The 19371-nt window shown below is 43.4% G+C and overlaps 1 protein-coding gene across 3 annotated transcripts in view; it reads right to left on the reverse strand.

The window, feature by feature from the left end:
- Positions 1-19371, reverse strand: part of SLC24A2 (solute carrier family 24 member 2) — a 245396-nt gene that overhangs the window by 19327 nt on the left and 206698 nt on the right. For all 3 annotated transcript variants that reach the window (XM_046663745.1, XM_046663746.1, XM_046663744.1), the window contains 2 exons: positions 8625-8765; positions 359-448 (listed from right to left, as the gene is read on the reverse strand). In XM_046663745.1, the coding sequence (XP_046519701.1) occupies positions 359-448; positions 8625-8765 (231 nt within the window). The remainder of the gene's footprint in view (positions 1-358; positions 449-8624; positions 8766-19371) is intronic.

Here is a 19371-nt window from a genome sequence, read left to right on the forward strand (position 1 = left end):
TGGTGAGAACATGAGGTGAGTGGCTGCCCAAGAGAAAGTAAACGCCATGGAGGCAGGCAGAACCTTGACATTCCTCCCAGGCCCGGGTTGGCCTGGTTTCTGGCTGTAGAGGGCAAGAAGCAGTGCTTGCCTTCCTCCACAGGGCTGTTCGGGGCTATGCCCACCTGATTCCATGCTACAAGGAAAGGCCAGGAGACAAGGGAAAGTTAAGTGGAGTAAATTCCGTTAGTGCTGGTATATGTAACTTGTCTTGTCAGCCGCAATACTGTTGTGATAGTCTCAGAAAGCAAACGCATTGATTAGCTGCTTGGCAACCATGAGAAAAACCAGGCAGATGGTGTCACTTTCAAGATCTTACCTGGTGTGCCCACCAGACCATCAAGTAAGAGAATACTGCAATCCAGGTGATGGAGCCGAAGAATGTGATGGGAAAAAACTTCCTTGATGACTGAAAGAGAACCAGGAAGAGGCCAGAGTGTCAGTGATATCAAAGGAGGTGGACCTGATAGCCCAAAGCTGAAGCCACCAGTGTGGCTACTCCTCCCACGCTGCCTGTGACCGTGGTAGGATTAGCAATCAAAAGGCCTTACCCGCCCCTGGTCAAGCTGGGACAGGAAGATTTTCTCTTGGGAACATGAAAGTGGTTGGGAGTCAAATCATCGTAAAGGTAGTTCCTGAGATGTAAGTCACTTGAAGAGAACTGTCTGGTCCTGCTGCTGGCTGTTCAGATGCCCTCTGCCCCTGCCCTTTTGAAGGCCTGGTTTCTCAGCCTTCAAACCCGTAAGCACTCCATAGCCTCCCTCCCTCTCTTGCTCTCTTTTCTTCCTTCTGCTCAAGTTCATCAGAATCAGTTTCTGTTGCTTCAACCCATGTATCCTAATACTCCATATGCCAGAAAACCTGTGGTATTAATTACATTTAACAAGAAACAGGAAGGACCAATAGTTTCAAAAATAGATTGGTTCACCTTACAGTCCCATGAGTTATCAGGAAAAGCCGCATAGAAGAAGCCATCGCCATGGTTTCTATAGATCCCTGATGATGGCCAGTCCATGAACTCCACGTTAATTGGAGTAACGCAGGCAGAGATGCCCCATCTCACTGCTCTCCACTGGGGTGGCAGTGTAGATGCTCCTGGAAATGTTTTCTCTCTTGTTCTCCACCCTTAACTATACTATGTCCAATTCTGCCTCTAGCGCTGGATTTTGCGCAACTGCAGGCTTACAGTGTGAGCACTTTTAAAGTTTCCTTTGAATATCAGTCAGAATTAGATGCTCAAAATACAGTGCTTCTTACCTGACCCCACTTCGGGGAAATGAAGGCTTGCACTGGACTGTAGTGGTGTTCTGCTGATGCCTTTTTTGCAAAATCGGGATCCTTTAAAACATGCTCAGATAGCAGAATGTTCTCAGAGAGCCTCTCACCTATTATTGCCAAACACTTTTTATTTCTAAGCTTTCCACTTTGAGAAACAATCTCATGTTTTGCTTTGATAATGCCATCCAATTTCGTCCAGAGAAATGAATCCTGGAGTTGATTTGGAGGAAAACTATCTCAATTGTCTGAAGGGCTGACCTTGGGCAGTCACCTAGAACACTTCTCGCCGTGGCTTTTGAGAGCTTCATTAAAAGGAAAAGATAAACTTGTACACAGTAATCTTTTGAATATCTATAATGATGAACACAGTCTCTATCGCTCCCAACCAGGCTTATGGTCTCTTTGCTAATTTCAAGTTTTCAATATATGTTTTCATTATCATTCTCATAGTTCTGTTAAATTTCACAATAACCATTTTCTTTTAATGATTGCTGCTTTTTTGGGGCCATTTGTTAACTGGGGTTAGCAGTGGAAGACCACTGGGCTTGATTAAACTGGGGGAGGCAGCAGGCTGTAGTGAGCAGCCATAATCTTACTTTCAAATGCTTCCTCCCACCCCTTCCCTTTCTTAGATGGAAAATATTTTGGCCAAAGACTCAGACCCCTTCTGGGGACCTGAGCACTTTAGTGGGTTATGGAAAAAAAAAGTAATCAATTTTTCAAAGTGGAGATTGAGACATTCACTTCTGAAAGCAAATTCCTTTAAAGCTAGAAGTTCAGCTGGATTCTGGAGACCAGATTCCCTGAGCCGTGGAATGGCCAGTGCTGAGAATCAAGTTTTCCCAGGCAAGGCATTTTGCTGAGTGGAATCCCCATTCTTTTCCTCTGGTCACAAGTTACTGCTTCAGGATCCTAAAAGAGATGAGGGTTTCATCTCCTATGGCCATGCTCTGTCACAGGGAACGGAAGGGCACCTCTTGTCGTATGGGGCCACACGTGATTGAGCAGCAACCAGTCTGTTAGACTGATTCTGAGCATCCTGTGAGGGGAATGGAGTGCTGTCTCCCTACTTTATGGAATGGCACATATGCTGGATATCCTGGGAGAGTCCTCATTTCATGGATTGCTCACTTTCCAGGTTAGCTCATTTACTAAGTATGTAATTATTATTTTATGTTTTGTACCTTTGTAGGTCCATTCATTGATATAACGTCACAAGTCAGAATCAAGTCATTTGAACATATTTCTCATCTGAAAAATATCATCCCTGAACCACAGAACACTCCCAGTCAAAAGGTAGAAAGTAAGGAATTAGACGAAGGATTTAAAGGAACTAAGTTCCAATCAACACATTAGTAAAGACCATTCTAATTCAAAATTTGAGGCTCATGAGTCGTAATCAAGAGAAATTAATCAATTAGAATCTTAATTGAGTCTCAATCAATTAGAAATTAGTGGACATCTAAATGTACCTAATGGTGTATTAGGGACTCAATGAGAGAAAAGGTTAAAAATAATTTCTTCTTGTGAATTTTCAGGTCTTCATCATAAACTAAGGGTAGGTAAAGACTGGGCACCTACTCTGTACCCAGAGGACAGAGATGTTGAACTAGAGATGAAATTCACATCTAGGTCTGCCTAACTATGCAGCATGTGTTCCTAATATCTAGGATATAATGACTGTTTCCTAAAGAAAAACAGGGCCAATAATGCTCAAAATATACCCAGCTATAGACACAATGATCATCATCATCATCATATTAGCCTGTGCTCTGAATGTCAAAAAATGTAAAGAACATCAGGGAAATATAGACTAGCATGTATGGCCATCTGCCTCACCCAACCTCCCATGTTGTTTCTGCTTTGGAAGCATCAACTCTTCATCTGTCAGCAGTTTGGTTAAGTGTTCCCCAACTCTCAAACTACCTCACCATTTCCGATCTCACAGCCCAGGTAATTCCTTCTTCTTTCATTTTTTCTGGACTGTTCCCCTTATTTGGACTCTATGGTCTCATTCCAGACATCACTATCCAGCAGCATCTGTACAGTTATTTAGTTACCAGTCTCATTGGAAGGAAGGAAATAGCCCTTGAAGCCAAGGTCTGACATGTTGTTTTATGGTTAGCAATGGTGGCACATCCCAACATCTGCTGGGATGAGCCTCATACTAATTAGCAAAAAACAAATTGGGTCCACGTGCCGGCCATTTTGTTCCCAATGTAACGGTTTACTTGTATAATTGACAGCTAATGTTCTCATTAGAAGCTTTTAGTACATCAGAGTGATATTTTCTGGGCTTGAAAAATGTTGCTGGACGTTAGCTGGTTGCACAAATTGGCCATATCCTTACTGATTTAAATCCAAAAAATACTCACTGAGCGCCCACTCTTTGCAAGGCTCTGGGGCATACACATTTAATAAAGGTCTCCCAAACAATCCTATTTAAAGATGAAAAGGGTTGTCTCTGGATTAACATGATCGGTATTGAAATCCCTGCTCACCAATGACCAATGTGTGATGTGAGAAATTATCTACTCTCTTGAAGCCTCAGTTTCTTCATCTGTAAGATGGGGAGAATAACAATATATAGTTGTTCTGAGGATTTCATGAACATAAAGTATCTAGTAGAGTGCCTGGCACATCCTAGGTGTTCCGATAATAATGGGAGTTGTTATTAGACAATACAATTCTCATTTTTATTTTTTTTTGTTTTTGAGGAAGATTAGCCCTGAGCTAACTACTGCCAATCCTCCTCTTTTTGCTGAGGAAGACTGGCCCTGAGCTAACATCCAAGCCCATCTTCCTCCACTTTATATATGGGACACCTACCACAGCATGGCTTTTTGACAAGCAGTGCCATGTCCGCACCCGGGATCCGAACCTGTGAACCCTGGGCTGCAGAGAAGGGGAACATGTGAACTTAACCGCTGCGCCACTGGGCCTGCCGTCATTTTGATTTTTTTAAGAGATGAGGAAACTGAAACTCAGGGAGGTGAATGACTTTGGAGACCTAACCTAGAGTCTTGGGCTTGCCTCTTACTACCTGGGCGTGCTTGGACAAGTCGCTAAACCTCTCTGAGTTGCAATCACTTCCTCCTTGCTAGAAGTGTGCTTGGTACATAGTAGACACAGTAAATACTTGGTGAAGGAATCAGTGCATGACATAAATTGCAAAAACCTTGCTGAGTTCTCAGGGACCTTCCTAGCTCTAATGGGGCACATTCTGATATCTCATTAGATGTAATCCTGTTTTGTAAGAACACTCATCCTAGGCCATGAGAGAAAATAACTTTTTGGATCTTTATTTCCTTGATTATTTTCAATTTTCATCAAAGACATGTTCCTCATTAAGGTTTACATTTTAGTTCTTTTACTTTTAAAACAAAGCCATTAATTTAAGAAAACTATAAAAGTGAAGCCCACATTAATTATCTGAGCTGGAAGTATGCATCATCCAACAAACACTGTCATATAATTTGCATATAAATGAGGTGGAAATAAAAGCAAGTGGGAGTACTATTTACTCCGAAACTAGATGTATACCTTTTTAAAAATCATGTTTTTCTTGTAATTATTGTCAAGGTTTGGGAGGTTGATCTCCACAGGTAATTCAAAAACTACTGATGAGGCAGGGCTGCCACCAGGCCCTAAGGAGTAGCAACTGTCTATTAATTAATAATTTTTCCTCTCTCTCTCCTCTCCCTGGATATTTTTTCAAGAGGCCCTTGTGATAGTACATGACTGGGGTAGACTGCAAAAGTGGCCAGAACACTGCAATTCCTCCCATTGAGGGGTGAGGTCTATTTCTCCACCCTTTGAATCTGGGCTGGCCTTCTAACTTGCTTCGACCAATAGAATGTGGTGGAAGATTCCAAACCAGATCCCTGTAGGGCTTTGTGGCTTCCATTCTTGCTGCTCTTGGAGCTTGGCCCTCGTGTGACTAAGCTCAGGCTAGCCTGCTCAAGGATAAGAGACCGTGTGGAGCAGAGACAAGCTGTTCCAGCTGAGATGCCCCCATGCCAACAGGCCCCCAGCCATATAGGTGAGCAGCAGAACTGTCCAGCTGAGCCCAGCCCAAATGGCCAATTCATAGAATTATGGGCTGAAAAAATGCTTGTTGTTTCAAGCCACTAAGTTTTGGGGTGTTGTGTTACACAGCAAAAGATAACCAATACAAGATCAAACCTAATAAAATTCTTCTGTGCTCAGCACGATCAAGAAGCCACTTACTGGCTTTTGTATCAACCAACACGGTTTCTTTCATTTGGCATTTCATATATGCAAAGGACAACCATATAATTCATCCTCCAAACCAGTAAGCTTTGAGAATAAACTGGGCCTATCCTGGGCAAACTGGGATGTATGGCCAACTTAAATTTGCAATACCGTATTGATGGTTATCTCTTTATGCTTTCCTTAATCACAGAGTGTCATGGCTGGCAAGGAGTCTATCGCTCTTCCAACCCTGTATTTCAGAGAGGAGGAAAAATGAGGTCCAGAGTTGAGAAGTGACTTTCCCAAGGTTGCAGAGCTCCTGAGTTGTGTGGGAAAAACCACTGCAGTGAACGTGGTCTAAAGAGAATGCTCTGGAGTCAGGAGGCTTGGGTTCGAGTCTGGCTCCTTTCACTAATCCAGCTGTGCCATCTTGCTCTGCAGTTATGTGTGGGCATGCTTTGTTTCCTCTACTACATTCAGAGCTCATGACAGATAGGAATTGTGATTTCTGTGTCTTTATATCTGTTTCAGGACACAAGCTTGACACTTGGCATATAATAGGTGTTCAATAAATATTTGCTGAGGAAATCTAAAAACAACCAAATGTTCCACCTGAGAGTATCATTTCTGCTTGGGAGAGCAACACTATACTCAGAAAAAGACAGAATCCATCCAGGGGGTGTCACTTGGGGGTGCAATGGGGGAAAGTCCCGTTGGCTACTTTAGCCCCGGCTGCAGGGGCTGGCTCTCAAGGTGCTCCGCACAGTGAATAGCCAGTCAACAGTATCGCAGAGGAGAGCATCACGTCTGGTGCATTTGTTTGCTTTATACCCCTCGGTATTATAGCATCAGTCAGGGCAGCTTTTGCGATCCAGGTAACTATTGCCATGGTGCAGTCCTGTTTGTTGTCCAGGAGTTGCTGGCTGAGAGCTTTGATCTTCTCTAACAGCGTCCTCCATCTTTCAGCTCAGATCACAGAGAAGATGAGCACTTTGCCAGCCCTTGCTCTGAGTTCCACCCAACCCTGAGTGCCCAGGGCCTTGAGTTATTGGCATCTTCCTCCCATTCCTGCACGTTTTCCTGATTGCTTCAGGGAGTGTGGGCTGACATCCTCTCATCAGTCAATCAGCCCCCTCTACTCTGGGCCACACCACACTAGGCCTGCTGAAGGGACTTAGAAAACCGTGTCTGTCTGTCTCCCTGATTTTCTTCCCAAGCCAAGCAAAAGCATTGGGCTAAACAGCAGAGCAACGGAAATAGAGCGAGTGAGCAAGTGCATGTGAACACACACATCTTAGAAATGTCAGTGTGATGTGAGCCAAGAGAAAACGGAACACATTCCAGCTATTTGGGTGTGGGTTTCCAGGAAGCCAGGCCTTTGCACAGAGCAGATGCTCTGCAATCGCACCCTGAGTAGAGAAACCTAAATACTGCTTTAAGTGAGTCACACCTTTACATGCCTCCTTACTAGGGAACTTCTAACGTTGGGAGTCCTTACATGAAGGGGTCCTTTCCTGGCCAGTCCTTGACAAGACATGGCTCTCCACCAGGCTGGATTATTTATAGGTCAGGCTAATGGGAGAGGATTTTTTTTCTGTCCTTTTCAGGGGGGCTCTTGAAGACATGCTAATTTATACTGGATGTTACCACAGTATTCTATTCCAAATGCTTTTAGAAATGATGTTTTCAGATTTCCACCTTCTCTAGGAAGTGACCTGGCATGAGTTAGTTAACTTCTTTGTACCTGGGTTTCTTTCTACTTATGGCTATAATATAATAATATTTTATGTATGTATAATATAACATAATAGAATATATATATATTTTTCCCCCCTAAGATTCCACAATATAGTTTATTGAAAATACCTACGGTAGAGTCTGATACACAGTAGGTACACACTTTTGTTGAATGAATATGTGTGTGTAGGACCATAATAAAAGGTAGAACCATTTCTCCTTCTCTCATCAGTTCTTTCACCCACTGGGGCAATGGCCCAAGAACCCAGGTCAACAATACTGGGAGGGGATGCTCTTTTGATCTGATCTACATTCAGATGGTACTTTGCTCCTCGTACGATGGTATTGTGTTCATAGCACCCAGTACCTAATAATGGTAGCTTCTAATATTGATTATAGCAATGATAGTGATACAGGAAGGGGATCGGACATGTAGGCGTTTACACTACATGAATGAATTTCTTTATTTTTTGAGTTGAATGAATAATCCATGGAGACAAATATTCAACAAAATGTGAGTCTCCCTCCTGCCTCAGGCCTTCAGTTCTCCTTCTCAGAGACAACCCCTGTGGTGGTTTTATAAAATGATTGCAAATTCTTTGACACTCCTCCCACCCAGAGTGCCATATGCTAGATGACCCTGATATATTCTAGGTGAACTTTTTGTCTCCTCCCCTTTACCCAAGATAGAACCATGACTGCTTTAACCAGTAGAGTACAGTGGAAGGGATTCCGTGTGACTTCTGAGACTAGGTCATCAAAGACCATGCAGCTTCTGCCTTGTGCTGCTGGAACACTCACTCTTGGAGCCCTGATCTCTTCTGTAAGACACCAGACTATCCTGAGGCCACCATGCTGTGAGGAAGCCCAAGTCACATGGAGAGGCTACATTTAGACTCGCCAGTAGAAAATCCCAGCTGAGCCCAGCCTTTCAATGAACTCTGCCCAGGTGCCAGAAACATCAGTGAAGAAGCCTCCAGATAATTGCACCCCCAGCCATGTGAGTCACCCCCAGTCATTCAGGTCTTCCCGGCTGAGGCCCCAGACATTGTGGAGCAGAAACAAGCCATACCCAACGTGCCCTTTTCAAACTCCGGATCCACAGAATCCATGAGCAGAATAAAATCATTGTTGATTCACATCTCTAAATTTTGGGGTGGTTTGTTACGTAAATTTGATAGACTGAACAATCACTGTTATTGTGTATCTGTCCAGAGAAATTTCAGGCACTTATAAGCATACACATGTATATATGTCACCCTTCTTTTCCTTTTAAGACAAATAGAAGCAAACTATGCATACTGTTACATACTTTGCCTTTAATAAGGAACCGATTTCAAAAATGCTTGACTCACAGGTTTGCGGACGTCAGGCAAGGTAATCCAGAGAGGAAACACGATGGGGAAAACAATCAGGAATGTGACTTGTTTGCGGGTGTCGGAAGGCCAGGTCAGGCTGAGAGGCTGGTCCTCCTCATCTTCACCTGTCTCTGTGGTCTATTATGGGAAGAGAGAGAGAGAAAATAAACAAAAAGGACAATAATGTCCACTGGCCGCAAAGCAAGGAGGGAAGCTCCGGGGCACATTAGGAGTTTTCGTGGGTGATCTCAGCAGCTTCATCCATGTAACTTTTGGGTTTGTAAGAGAACCTCACCTGTCACAGTCTGAAGTCCAGGAACCAACAATACATTGCCCAGCCATGAGAATTTAAGAAATTTCTCTTCTCTCCCTGAACACCGGCTAGCTTCTCACTTTCATAAACCGCTCGTTCAACTGGAGTGGACCGCAGCTACAATCCATGAACTTTTTATGAGAAACCATATCTGCAGAGCCCAAGATCCAGTGCCCACCTTCTTCTCTCCCTTCTCCTTGAGGAGAAAACCACAGGATTCAGACTCTTTGGGGAGAATTATTTTTTAATTAAAAAAATTTTTTTAATAAAAACATTTTTTTTAGAGCACTGATTTTGAGTGGGCAAATGAAAGGAACCACAGAAACAATTCCGTAACAATACTTAACTCCCTTCACTGGCCCTGGAATAGCTAAGCTCATGGATTATTGTGTGGTTGTGTTTTTAACCTGCTTAATCACCTTGTTAAATTCTAAACCCTTTTACTTCCAGCCAAAGGCTTATTATGCAAACATATGCCCCATTCTCAGAGAAGCAGAGTCTGGAAGCAGAGCAAAACTGAACCTGTGGGTGTCAACTGCACAGGGCCTCCGAGCCAGGGGGTAAACTTCAGAGTCTCTGACTTGGCAGCAAGCGGCCAGGGTTTTAACTGCTGCCCACCGAAGTCAGCAGCTTCTGAAGTCCCAGAGCTAGGAGACACAGAAGGCGGATCTGGGCCCATCAGGATGACCATTAGCTGTGACAGGGGCCCTCTGAGCCTCCAAAACAGCACAGCAGACAGCGTCAAACACTCCCTTCCATGCTTGTTTAAAACGAAAGTGCAGCAGCAGGACCAAAGCATCAGATCTAAAAATATCCACAGGACCTTTTCCAGGATGCTTCCTTTTGAGACCATATAAATAACCTGCACAGGCTTCATAAAGCTCCTGCCCCCGCGGCTCTTGCTTCCAGCATCATGCACTATTTCCAGCAGCAGCGCTGGCTCCCACCAGCACCTCTCTCCCTACGGAGGTGGCAGGTGGGGCAGACTGGGGCCAGCTGGCGCAGGGGGAAAGGACGAAGCTAGAGGCAGGGCTGCATGCGAGGTCCGACTCGTGGCAGTGTTGTTTATTTATTTATTATTTAAACCCTAGTCCTGGCAAAGGGATCTGCAGTTGTTTTCACAGTCACCCACACTCTCTCTCCAGGAGTTTAAATAAAAATAAAAATAATAATAATAAAAAAGAAATCTTGAGCCACACTGAAAAAGGTTGGTAATAACAGGTTCTTTCTCTTTGGGCGTATGTCCTTGGCAGTGGGTAAAAGATTGTATAAACAGCAAATATGAGAGAATTAAGAGGATTAGGTAGGAAGGCAGAATTAGGAAGTTGGCACAGTTTATTTTGGTCATCTGGATCCTCATTAAATATACGTCTCATGCTCTCCCTCCTTTTGCTAGGCAATATGTCGGAAAAGAAGATCTAAAATCAATAATCTATGTTTCCACCTTAGGAAACTAGAAAAAAAAGAGCAAATTAAATTCAAAGTGAGCAGAAGTAAAAATAAAAATTAGAGCAGAAATGGAAAATGAAATTGGAAACAGGAAGTCAATAGAGAAAGTCCACAAAACCATAAGATGTTTCCTTTGCTATACAATCTGTGAGTGCCCATCCACTGCTTTCTTTACTCCATCCTGAGGGCTCTTGTCCCTGATGGACGCTTGGGCATGCTGACCCTGGTTCCTCTTCTGAGCCACCTCCATCTCCTCCCGGGAGATGGAGCAGATGTAGAGAGTGTCACTCCCCAGTGGGCTCGCCAGTCTCCCAGGGTGTCAGCTGAGTACATGAATAATCTCTGTGTAATGGGCCCAATGAGGATTAAGGAGACAGATGCATTTTAACTGTTCCCTCCCAGATATGATCTTTCTTGTTTAACCCAAATGAATCACTTTCCTCTCCCCACCGGGTAGATGCCTCAGAAACAGGGAAGACCATGAGCGAGTTGAGACTCTGCATTGCTCCTAATCCGTACGCAGTCTCATGTGAGCAGGTGGTTTTATTCAGGCAGAGGACTCCAGCACGTCCTTGAAGAGCATCAAGCTGACCTGATGAGCCCATCAAGGCTCCCCCGGTTCCAGAGTTGACATTCCCCTCCCTAGACTGGTCCCCCAATGCCGTCTGCAGGCCAGCAACTCCTCTCTAAACTCTAAGCTAACCTTTTTCTGAGAAAAAACAAAAGCAACTCTTTACGACTCATATCATTTTAATGATACCAACAGATGGTGACATTTCATCAATAACCCTTCTGCTTATGACCTACGGATTAGCTCCTTTTTCCATCTGCCGAAGTCACCAGGCAGGCAGTGCCACTAGCAAAGAGCAGAAAATAATTGTCTGTTTAGATGCATAAGCTCTAAACACACTACCATCCAATGCAAACAATTAGCTCTATTGTACGGCTTCCAAAAGCTGCATTTGAGGTGGCTGTTGCTAGGGCAGAAATGGACAAGGAGAAGAAACTGTGTCCCAGGCTGTACAAACAGTGCTCTCCACAGGGACTTCATAGACTCTCGGCGATGAGTCCTGCTATAGAGAAGCACGGGAGCCTAGCACCCTGGGTGGATTCAAGAGGCGTCCTGGGAGCAAGGCTGTCAGCATATTTTAGGGGCAGTCCTCCTTGTCTTCTTGCCAAGTGCAATCTCACTCTGGTTCAACGGGCGACAGCTTGCAAGCTGCTTAGAAAAGTGGGGGAAAAAATACAGTTCCAAGTCTGGGGCCTGTGGTGCCTTTGCCCCAGCTGGGGCTGCTGGCACGGTCATTACTCTCAGCTCTGAGGAGAGGCTGCTGAAGTTAGGGCCCTGATGTTCCAACTTTTCCTGGTGTTGTGGCATCCTGGCTTTGACCTTCCAACAGCTATCCTTACTTCCTAAAACTGCCGTGGAGTGTCCACAGAAAACAAAACAATGCAGAATGACCCAGAAAAAACTCAAACGACTTTTGATACAAGGGTTTAAAATAGATTGATACCTGTGGGATCTCTGAAGAAATCCTAGAATTATGCAAAACTGGGGCTGGCAATGACCGTTTTAGGGCTTTGTAATCTCCGATATGGAAAATCTGGGACTAAAACACACGACTCTAAGTTCCCACATAGTGATGTGCTGGTTGTTAGACTTTGAGGGAGTCAGCCCAGCGTGGTGGGAAGAGTCGACGGTGGAGAATCAGGAATCCTGGCTTCCACTCTCCGCTCGAGCCGTGAGTCCTTGGGTCGTGACCACCATCACCTGAAGGCATTCACTGCACGCCCTCAGGTGGAAAGCGCTGCACCAGGTTCTAAAACTCTTGGTTCCAAGGAGACGTGGATTTAAAAGAGGGGGCAGAACAAACAGCTCCAAAGAATTTATTATTTATCCAGTTACAGGGATGCTGGCAGCATATGTGACAAGAGCTTCTCGTTCTCCAGTATCGATTCTGCCTGTTATGGATTGAACTGCATCCTCTCTAAATCCATATGTTGAAGCCCCAACCCCCAGGACCTCAGAATGTGATTGTATTTGGAGACAGGGCCCTAACTCAACATGACTGGTGTCCTTATAAGAAGAGGAGGTTAGGACTCACAGAGAGATGCCAGGGATGTATGTGCAGAGAGGAAGGCCGTGTGAGGACACAGCGAGACGGCAGCCATCTGCAAGCCACGGAGAGAGGCCTCAGAGAAAAACACCCGTGCCCACACCTTGATCTTGGACTTCCAGTCTCCAGAACCACGAGGAAACAAATTTCTGTTGTTTAAGCCCCCCAGTCTGTGGTATTTTGTTAGAGCAGCCCTAGCAAACCAATATACCCGCCTTCTGCTTTAATGATAGAAAACCCATTTCTACCTAGGCCTGGACTAAGGACTCCATTTTCAGCCTCCCTTGAAGAGAGCTGGGGCCATGTGGTTAAGTTCTGGCCACTGGGTTGTAATTGGAAGTATCCTCTGCAACTTCTGGGATGTATCTTTAAGGGTGGGGGTATTTCCTTCATCACTCCTTCCTCCTTCCTGCTGGCTGGAATGTGGACATTCTGGCCAGAGCTTGAACAGCTATCTTGGACCACATGGTGGAGGAACGATACAAAGGGATCTGAGTTCTGACACCCATCAAGAGTCATTCCAGCCCTGGACTGCCCACGCCGACTTGAGAGAGACATAAAATTCTATCATACTCAAGCCACTGTTGTTTTGGGTTTTTGGTTGCTCGCAGTGAAACCTTGTCCTGACTGATCCAGTGTCCTCTTTATGAGGAATCAAGGGAGAAAAATCTTTCACATCTCAGCACTAGGAAAAGTCATGCTTCTTCTGAGAAACTTAGAGAAATCTTAGAAATACTGTGAATCAGGTAAATGATACTATTTTTTTCTTTGCTTTGCACTGGGGAGTTCAGAGCCAAATCTATAACCTCCATCCAGCAATCGCAGTGCTGAAATCTGTGCTCGCCTTACTCCAATCTTACTCCTTTCCATCCTTTGCTGACTTTTCTCAAAACTATTCATTTTATCCTTTTTCATCAGATGTATTTTTGTCAGCAGCCCTGAATCTTTGTGAAACAAGGTGGGGCAGACCTAAATATAAAACTCCTCAGTGTTCTGACAGAATTTTTGGGATAACTTTATCAGAGGGAGAGAAAGACAGAGAGGAGAGAGGGAGAGAAATGTTATTCTAAGTGACAACTTGTGACGAATGGACAACCACCTTCTAGGATCCATTTGTCAATACTGAAGGTTCGATCTGGAAGTCTGGCCATCAGAACTCCTACAGATAGAAGAGAACAGGTCCAGGGATCGGTTAGTATCAATTGGGAGGTCTCTGGAGCAATCAATTTATTCTTATTTATTTAGTGGATGGGAGGAATGGCAGCAGCCTGTCCGTCTGTGGCCTAGTCTCATGGGAATTTGTTCAGCTTCTTTACATTGTGCATCCTATATTGTTTCCACCTGTGCTTGCTATGGATGGTTTGTCCCAGAATAAGCATCAGGTCTTCAGTGGAGGGGCCTGAGCTGGATTCGCCAGTCCAGAGATTGCTTTTACAGCCAGAAAAATATTTCTTGGAAGCAATTCAATTTCTTATTCTTGTCTGTGAAGGGCATTGTGCAAGATTTCAGTACGAAGGCGAGCCCACTTTAACGCAATCTCTTCTATCAGAGAATTAAAAAACCCCAGGAGAAATCTGAAAATAGGCCATCTTCAAGTCCAGTTTTATTGATCGGTAATAACATCTCATCTCCAGCTCACAAGGAGCAATCCCAGAGGATCGCCTGGATCTGCCTAGATCTCAGCTCAGCGGGGGTTTAGGCTGGAGGTGAAGTTCTTACTTCTCTCTCTCCTACAAAAGGACCACGCACTTCAGAACTGAGGAGTGCCACCTCTCCCACTGGAGAGCCCTTCAGTATGGCATGATGCTGGATAAAATAAAAGGCCAGTGCTTAAAGATCCATGTGAAAATATAGTTCATTCACTCTAAAATGCCGGGCCATGGTCAAGTTGGGTGAAGGTGAAGACTTTAAGTGATTTGAACTTCTATTTAAAGAGAATGGTCCTTAACATATTTGTTGTTGCCACTGTCTCTATAATTTATATCTGCAGGAAAAAAATCAGTTTATATCTTCACCTCATTCAGCCACATAGATGCCCACATGAATGACCAAATGAGGCACAGCTCAAGGAGTGTGGTGCGTGTTTGGAACCACCAACAGGGCCTGGAGGGTCTGACGGTGGGAAGAGAGATCCATAAAAACTGAGCCTAAGAAGTGAGGTTGGGTGGGTGCATCAAAAATATTAAAAAGATCACACAACAAAGTTTTTAAAAAGGCGCTAATAAAACATGTGCAATATCTAGACTATGTGGGAGGTATTCATCTATAGACTGGGCATAGTGACTCTCAGGCCATTGTAGGATGCCCAGTGTCTGGTAGAGACCAGGGGATCAATAAATGTTAATCCTCTTGCCTTCTGCCCTTGATCTCATCCCTGTGACTAGCTGTGTGACTTTAGGCAAGTCAATGGAAATGCTGGAATAGCAAAAGAGCACATACTACATGCGATCTGTAAGGCCTCTGGTCCTGCTGCGCCTTTAGGCCCCAGTAGTCATTAAAAACCACGTCATTGTGAGGCAGAGCTTCTTTGTGCCCCGGAATGTTATAATGTGGGACTATCTTCTTGTCCAAGAACTTGTCATTCATTTCGTCATAAGAATAGTGACAGATCACGAAAGATAAGCTGCCATCTTAGACATGGGCAATAGTTGAGAATAGGAGCTCTAGGCTCTAAGAGAAGGAGCCTCAGAATTTCAGAGCTGGAAGGGGCCTAATTCATTAAGACCCCTCATTTGAGGGCCCTAAGATGAAATGATTTGCTTAAGGAAGGTCATAGTGCCAGGATGGGCCTGAGTGACCCCTCATGTCACTCCCAGCTCAAGGCTCTTCCCACATACCACACTGCCTCCCTTCCTCACTCCTAAAACATAGGTGTGAACGTGCAGTATGTGCAATAACACAGGCTCCCCATCTTTGTTCTGTAATAGATTTGACCTACTAAAACAAAAATTCTAGCTACAGCAAACACTAGGCATGTAATTGATGTTCTTTTGCTTGATTATCTTAATTCTAGAACTAATTTCTGGTGGTTTGGATGGCCCACATTCCTTGAAAAAGCTGATCAGAAGCATCTGATTTTTAGGTGCATTCTTTTACTTTTTTCTGAGTCTGCCATGGGCTGAATATTTGTGTCCTCCCAAAATTTGTATGTTGAAATCCTAACCCCCAAGGTGACAGTACTAAAAAGTGGGGTCTTTGGGAGGTGATGAGGTCATGCTGGTGAGCCCTCGTGATTGGGATTAGTGTCCTTATAAAAATGACTCCAGAGAGCTAGCTTGCCCCTTCTGCCCACAGTGAAAAAATGGCCATCTAAGAACCAGGAAGTGGGCTGTCACCAGACACTTGATCTTGGCTTCTCAGCCTCCAAAATTGTGAGAAATAAATTTCCATGGTTTTTAAACCACACAGTCTATGGTATTTTTGTTATAACATCCAGGGCAGCTTTGAAGAGGAAACGAAGTGCAGATTTGTGGTTGTATACATAGGAGGGGCCACTGCAATGCCCTCTTCCTCCTCTGCCTCCTTGGCTGATATCTCCAAGGTCCCAGGCACAAATTTAGAAATGAAATGTGGGTGCTGATAAGACATCAATGAATGTCAGGACTTTGAATATAGGTGAGGAAGAAAGGCTTGTCCTTTAGCATCTCTGTCTAAAAAAAAGTACAGAAATTTAGCCCAGGCTTGACGTAGGAGGAGGTGACAACTAAGTACACCAATGGCCAAAATGAAGTCTTGAGTTTTTATGTGCATTTCATTGCTTGATGTCACCCCTGATTCCCATAACTGTCGATAGTCTGCACTGGCACTTCTAAAATGACTATCTAGGGGGCATTGTTGAAGATGGATTAAGGCCTTCACAACAATAAACTTCCCTGAGTCTAACTTTAGCAAGAACTGCAATACGAGGTGGGTTATTTCCAGACTCTAGCATTCAGTGTTCAAAGGCCAATAGAACCTCAGGGGAAGAATATGCACAACAAAACAGCATGGTCTTTAAACAGGGACTATCTGCTTCTCCTCCTACCTCTGTCCTCTTTCATTATTGAAGCATTAAAAAAAATACTCTCTTTGACAAAAGTGGCATGTTTTACTTTTCCAATTAGGTTTCCTTGGGAACTAGTGAAAAGGTCTGTGTGCTTGTACGGTGTATGTGTGGGAGGCTCCGAGGAAGTGAAGAACTCTTGAAAGTGCCTTACCCAATGAAGGGACTGTTGGAGAGGGGATTAATAGAGAAAGAATCCACTCTCGCTCCAGAATGTTCTTTTTCAACATTATTGCTGTTACAAAATTAATTGAGATAACCCATGAAAGGCCCTTAGAACGCTGTTTGACACATAGTAAACACTCAATAAATGTTGGTTATTATTTTTAATAAATGTTCAAGAAAATAATTTCTTCAAAGACATCCAGGGGAAAGAAATTTGACTAAGTGAATTGTGATACTTCCAGCAATAAAATTCTATATTCAATTATTGGATGTGAAAGTGGAAACTGCAATAATTTTGTTCCTCTATCTATCCACCAATATTTATTGAGCCTTCACTGACTGAAGTGATGTCAACAATCTAATTTATTTCCCTCTTAGGTTAAACGAATAAATAGAAGGCCTTTGTAAATAAGACAAAGGGGAAAATTCCACAGCCCTAAGGAGAAAATGCTATTTTATCCCAGTAAGTAGGCTATAAGTAGACTTTCTATCAGAATACAAAGCTTCCAAGCAGATGGCAAGACTCATAATATTGTGACACCTTGATTCTGTGTTTCTTGCAGAGTTAAAAACAATAGCAGAGTTGGAACTCTCAAAGGTAAAATTACCAAAAATGCACAGTCACACTTTAATACAGTGAAAGGCTCTGAAATCAACAACTATTTGGCAAGTAGAAGGCACCTCCCAAGAAACATTCCAGAGTGCTCTCCATTTGGTAAACTTAAATCATAAAGGAAATCTATTAAAAATTAGATATTTTAAAAAAGATAAATATCCATACAGTCAATGTATGAGTCTGCTTGGGCTGCCATAACAAAACACCACAGATTGGGGGCCGGCCCGGTGGCGCAGCGGTTAAGTGCGCACATTCCACTTTGGCGGCCGGGGGTTCACCGGTTGGGATCCCGGGTGTGGACATGGCACTGCTCATCAAGCCATCCTGAGGGGGCATCCCACATATAAAGTAGAGGAAGATGGGCATGGATGTTAGCACAGGGCCAGTCTTCCTCAGCAAAAAGAGGAGGCTTGGCAGATGTTAGCTCAGGGCTGAGCTTCCTGAAAAAACAAACAAATGAACACAAAAACATTTTAAGACACCACAGATTGGGTGACTTAAGCAATGGAAATTTATTATAAACTCCCACCCATAAATACCAGGTGGCTCAGGGACAGTAAGTGGTTATCTCTATTTTTTCCTCAACTGGCCAATTAGTGGGGTCAACATATCAGTGTTCATTATGCCTATTACAGAAATAGAACACCATGCTTGAAATTGGAATATGGAAAAGACCAACCCATAAAAATATTCACTACTGGGTTGCAGATCATTTTGGTCTCACAGACCCAAAGACCTGTACTCAAAATCTCTAAGTGATCCAAGGGAAAATGAATTTTTGGGACCCCAGAACTATAGTTCAGGACTTGACAAACAAGGTGTGTTGTGATTCGTTTTGAAAGCAAACTCAGAGTTCTGGGATGGGTCAGCTAAGGGCTCTAAGGCTAAGGAAAACTTCATTTGCCACTTGCCTTGTCTCTTTGAAAAGGGAATGAAAACAGGAGAGTCTGGAAGAAGAAAAACTGTTAGTTCCAAGGATGGAAAACTAGAGAGCCACATTTGGAAAAATTCAGTTACTCAACTCTAAGATGAGTTCTTACTGACAGTTACAGACAGAATGTTTGTGCCCCTCCAAAATTTATATGTTGGAGCCCTAACCCACAGTGTGGCCGTGTTTGGAGATGGGGCCTCTGAGGAAGTAGGTAAGGCTAAATGAGGTCATTAAGAGTGGGCCCCTTCAGTCTTGGAAGGTTGTGCGTTTCTAGGAATTTATCCATTTCTTCTGTTTTCCAATTTGTTGGCATATAATTTTCATAGTATCATCTTATGATCCTTTGTATTTCTGTGGTGTCAGCTATAACTTCTCATCTTTTTGCTTGAGGAAGATTTGCCCTGAGTTAATACCTGTGCCAATCTTCCTCTATTTTGTATGTGGGTCACTGCTGCCACAGTATGGCCACTGACAAGTGGTGAGGTCTGTGCCAAGAAACTGACCCAGGCTGCTAAAGTGGAGCATGCTGAACTTAACCACTAGGCCACGGGTTGGCCCCCATAACTTCTCCTCTTTCATTTCTGATTTTATTTATTTGAGCCCTCTCTTTTTTCCTTGATGAGTCTGGCTAAAGGTTTGTCAATTTTGTTTATCTTTTCAAAGAACCATCTGTTAGTTTCATTGATATTTTCTACTGTTTTTTTTAGTCTCTAGTTCATTTATTTCTGCTCTGATCTTTATTATTTCCTTCCTTCTACTAACTTTGGGCTTTGTTTGTTCTTTTTCTAGTTCCTTTAGGTGTAAGGTTAGATTGTTTACAAGCATACCCCATTTTATTGTACATTGCTTTTTGCGCTTCACAGATACTGCATTTTTTAAAAGACCCTTCATCAGTGAAAAGATTACAACTTACTGAAGGCTCAGATAATGGTTAGCATTTTTTAGCAATAAAGTATTTTTTAATCAAGGTCTGTACATTGTTTTTTTAGACATAATGCTACTCCACACTTAATAGACTACAGTATAGTGTAAATGAAGCTTTTATATGCACTGGGAAACTAAAAAATTTGTGCGACTCACTTTATTGCAACATTCACTTTATTGTAGTGAT

Source organism: Equus quagga, chromosome 6, assembly GCF_021613505.1.
Source record: "Equus quagga isolate Etosha38 chromosome 6, UCLA_HA_Equagga_1.0, whole genome shotgun sequence".
NCBI classification, from domain to species: Eukaryota; Metazoa; Chordata; class Mammalia; order Perissodactyla; family Equidae; genus Equus; species Equus quagga.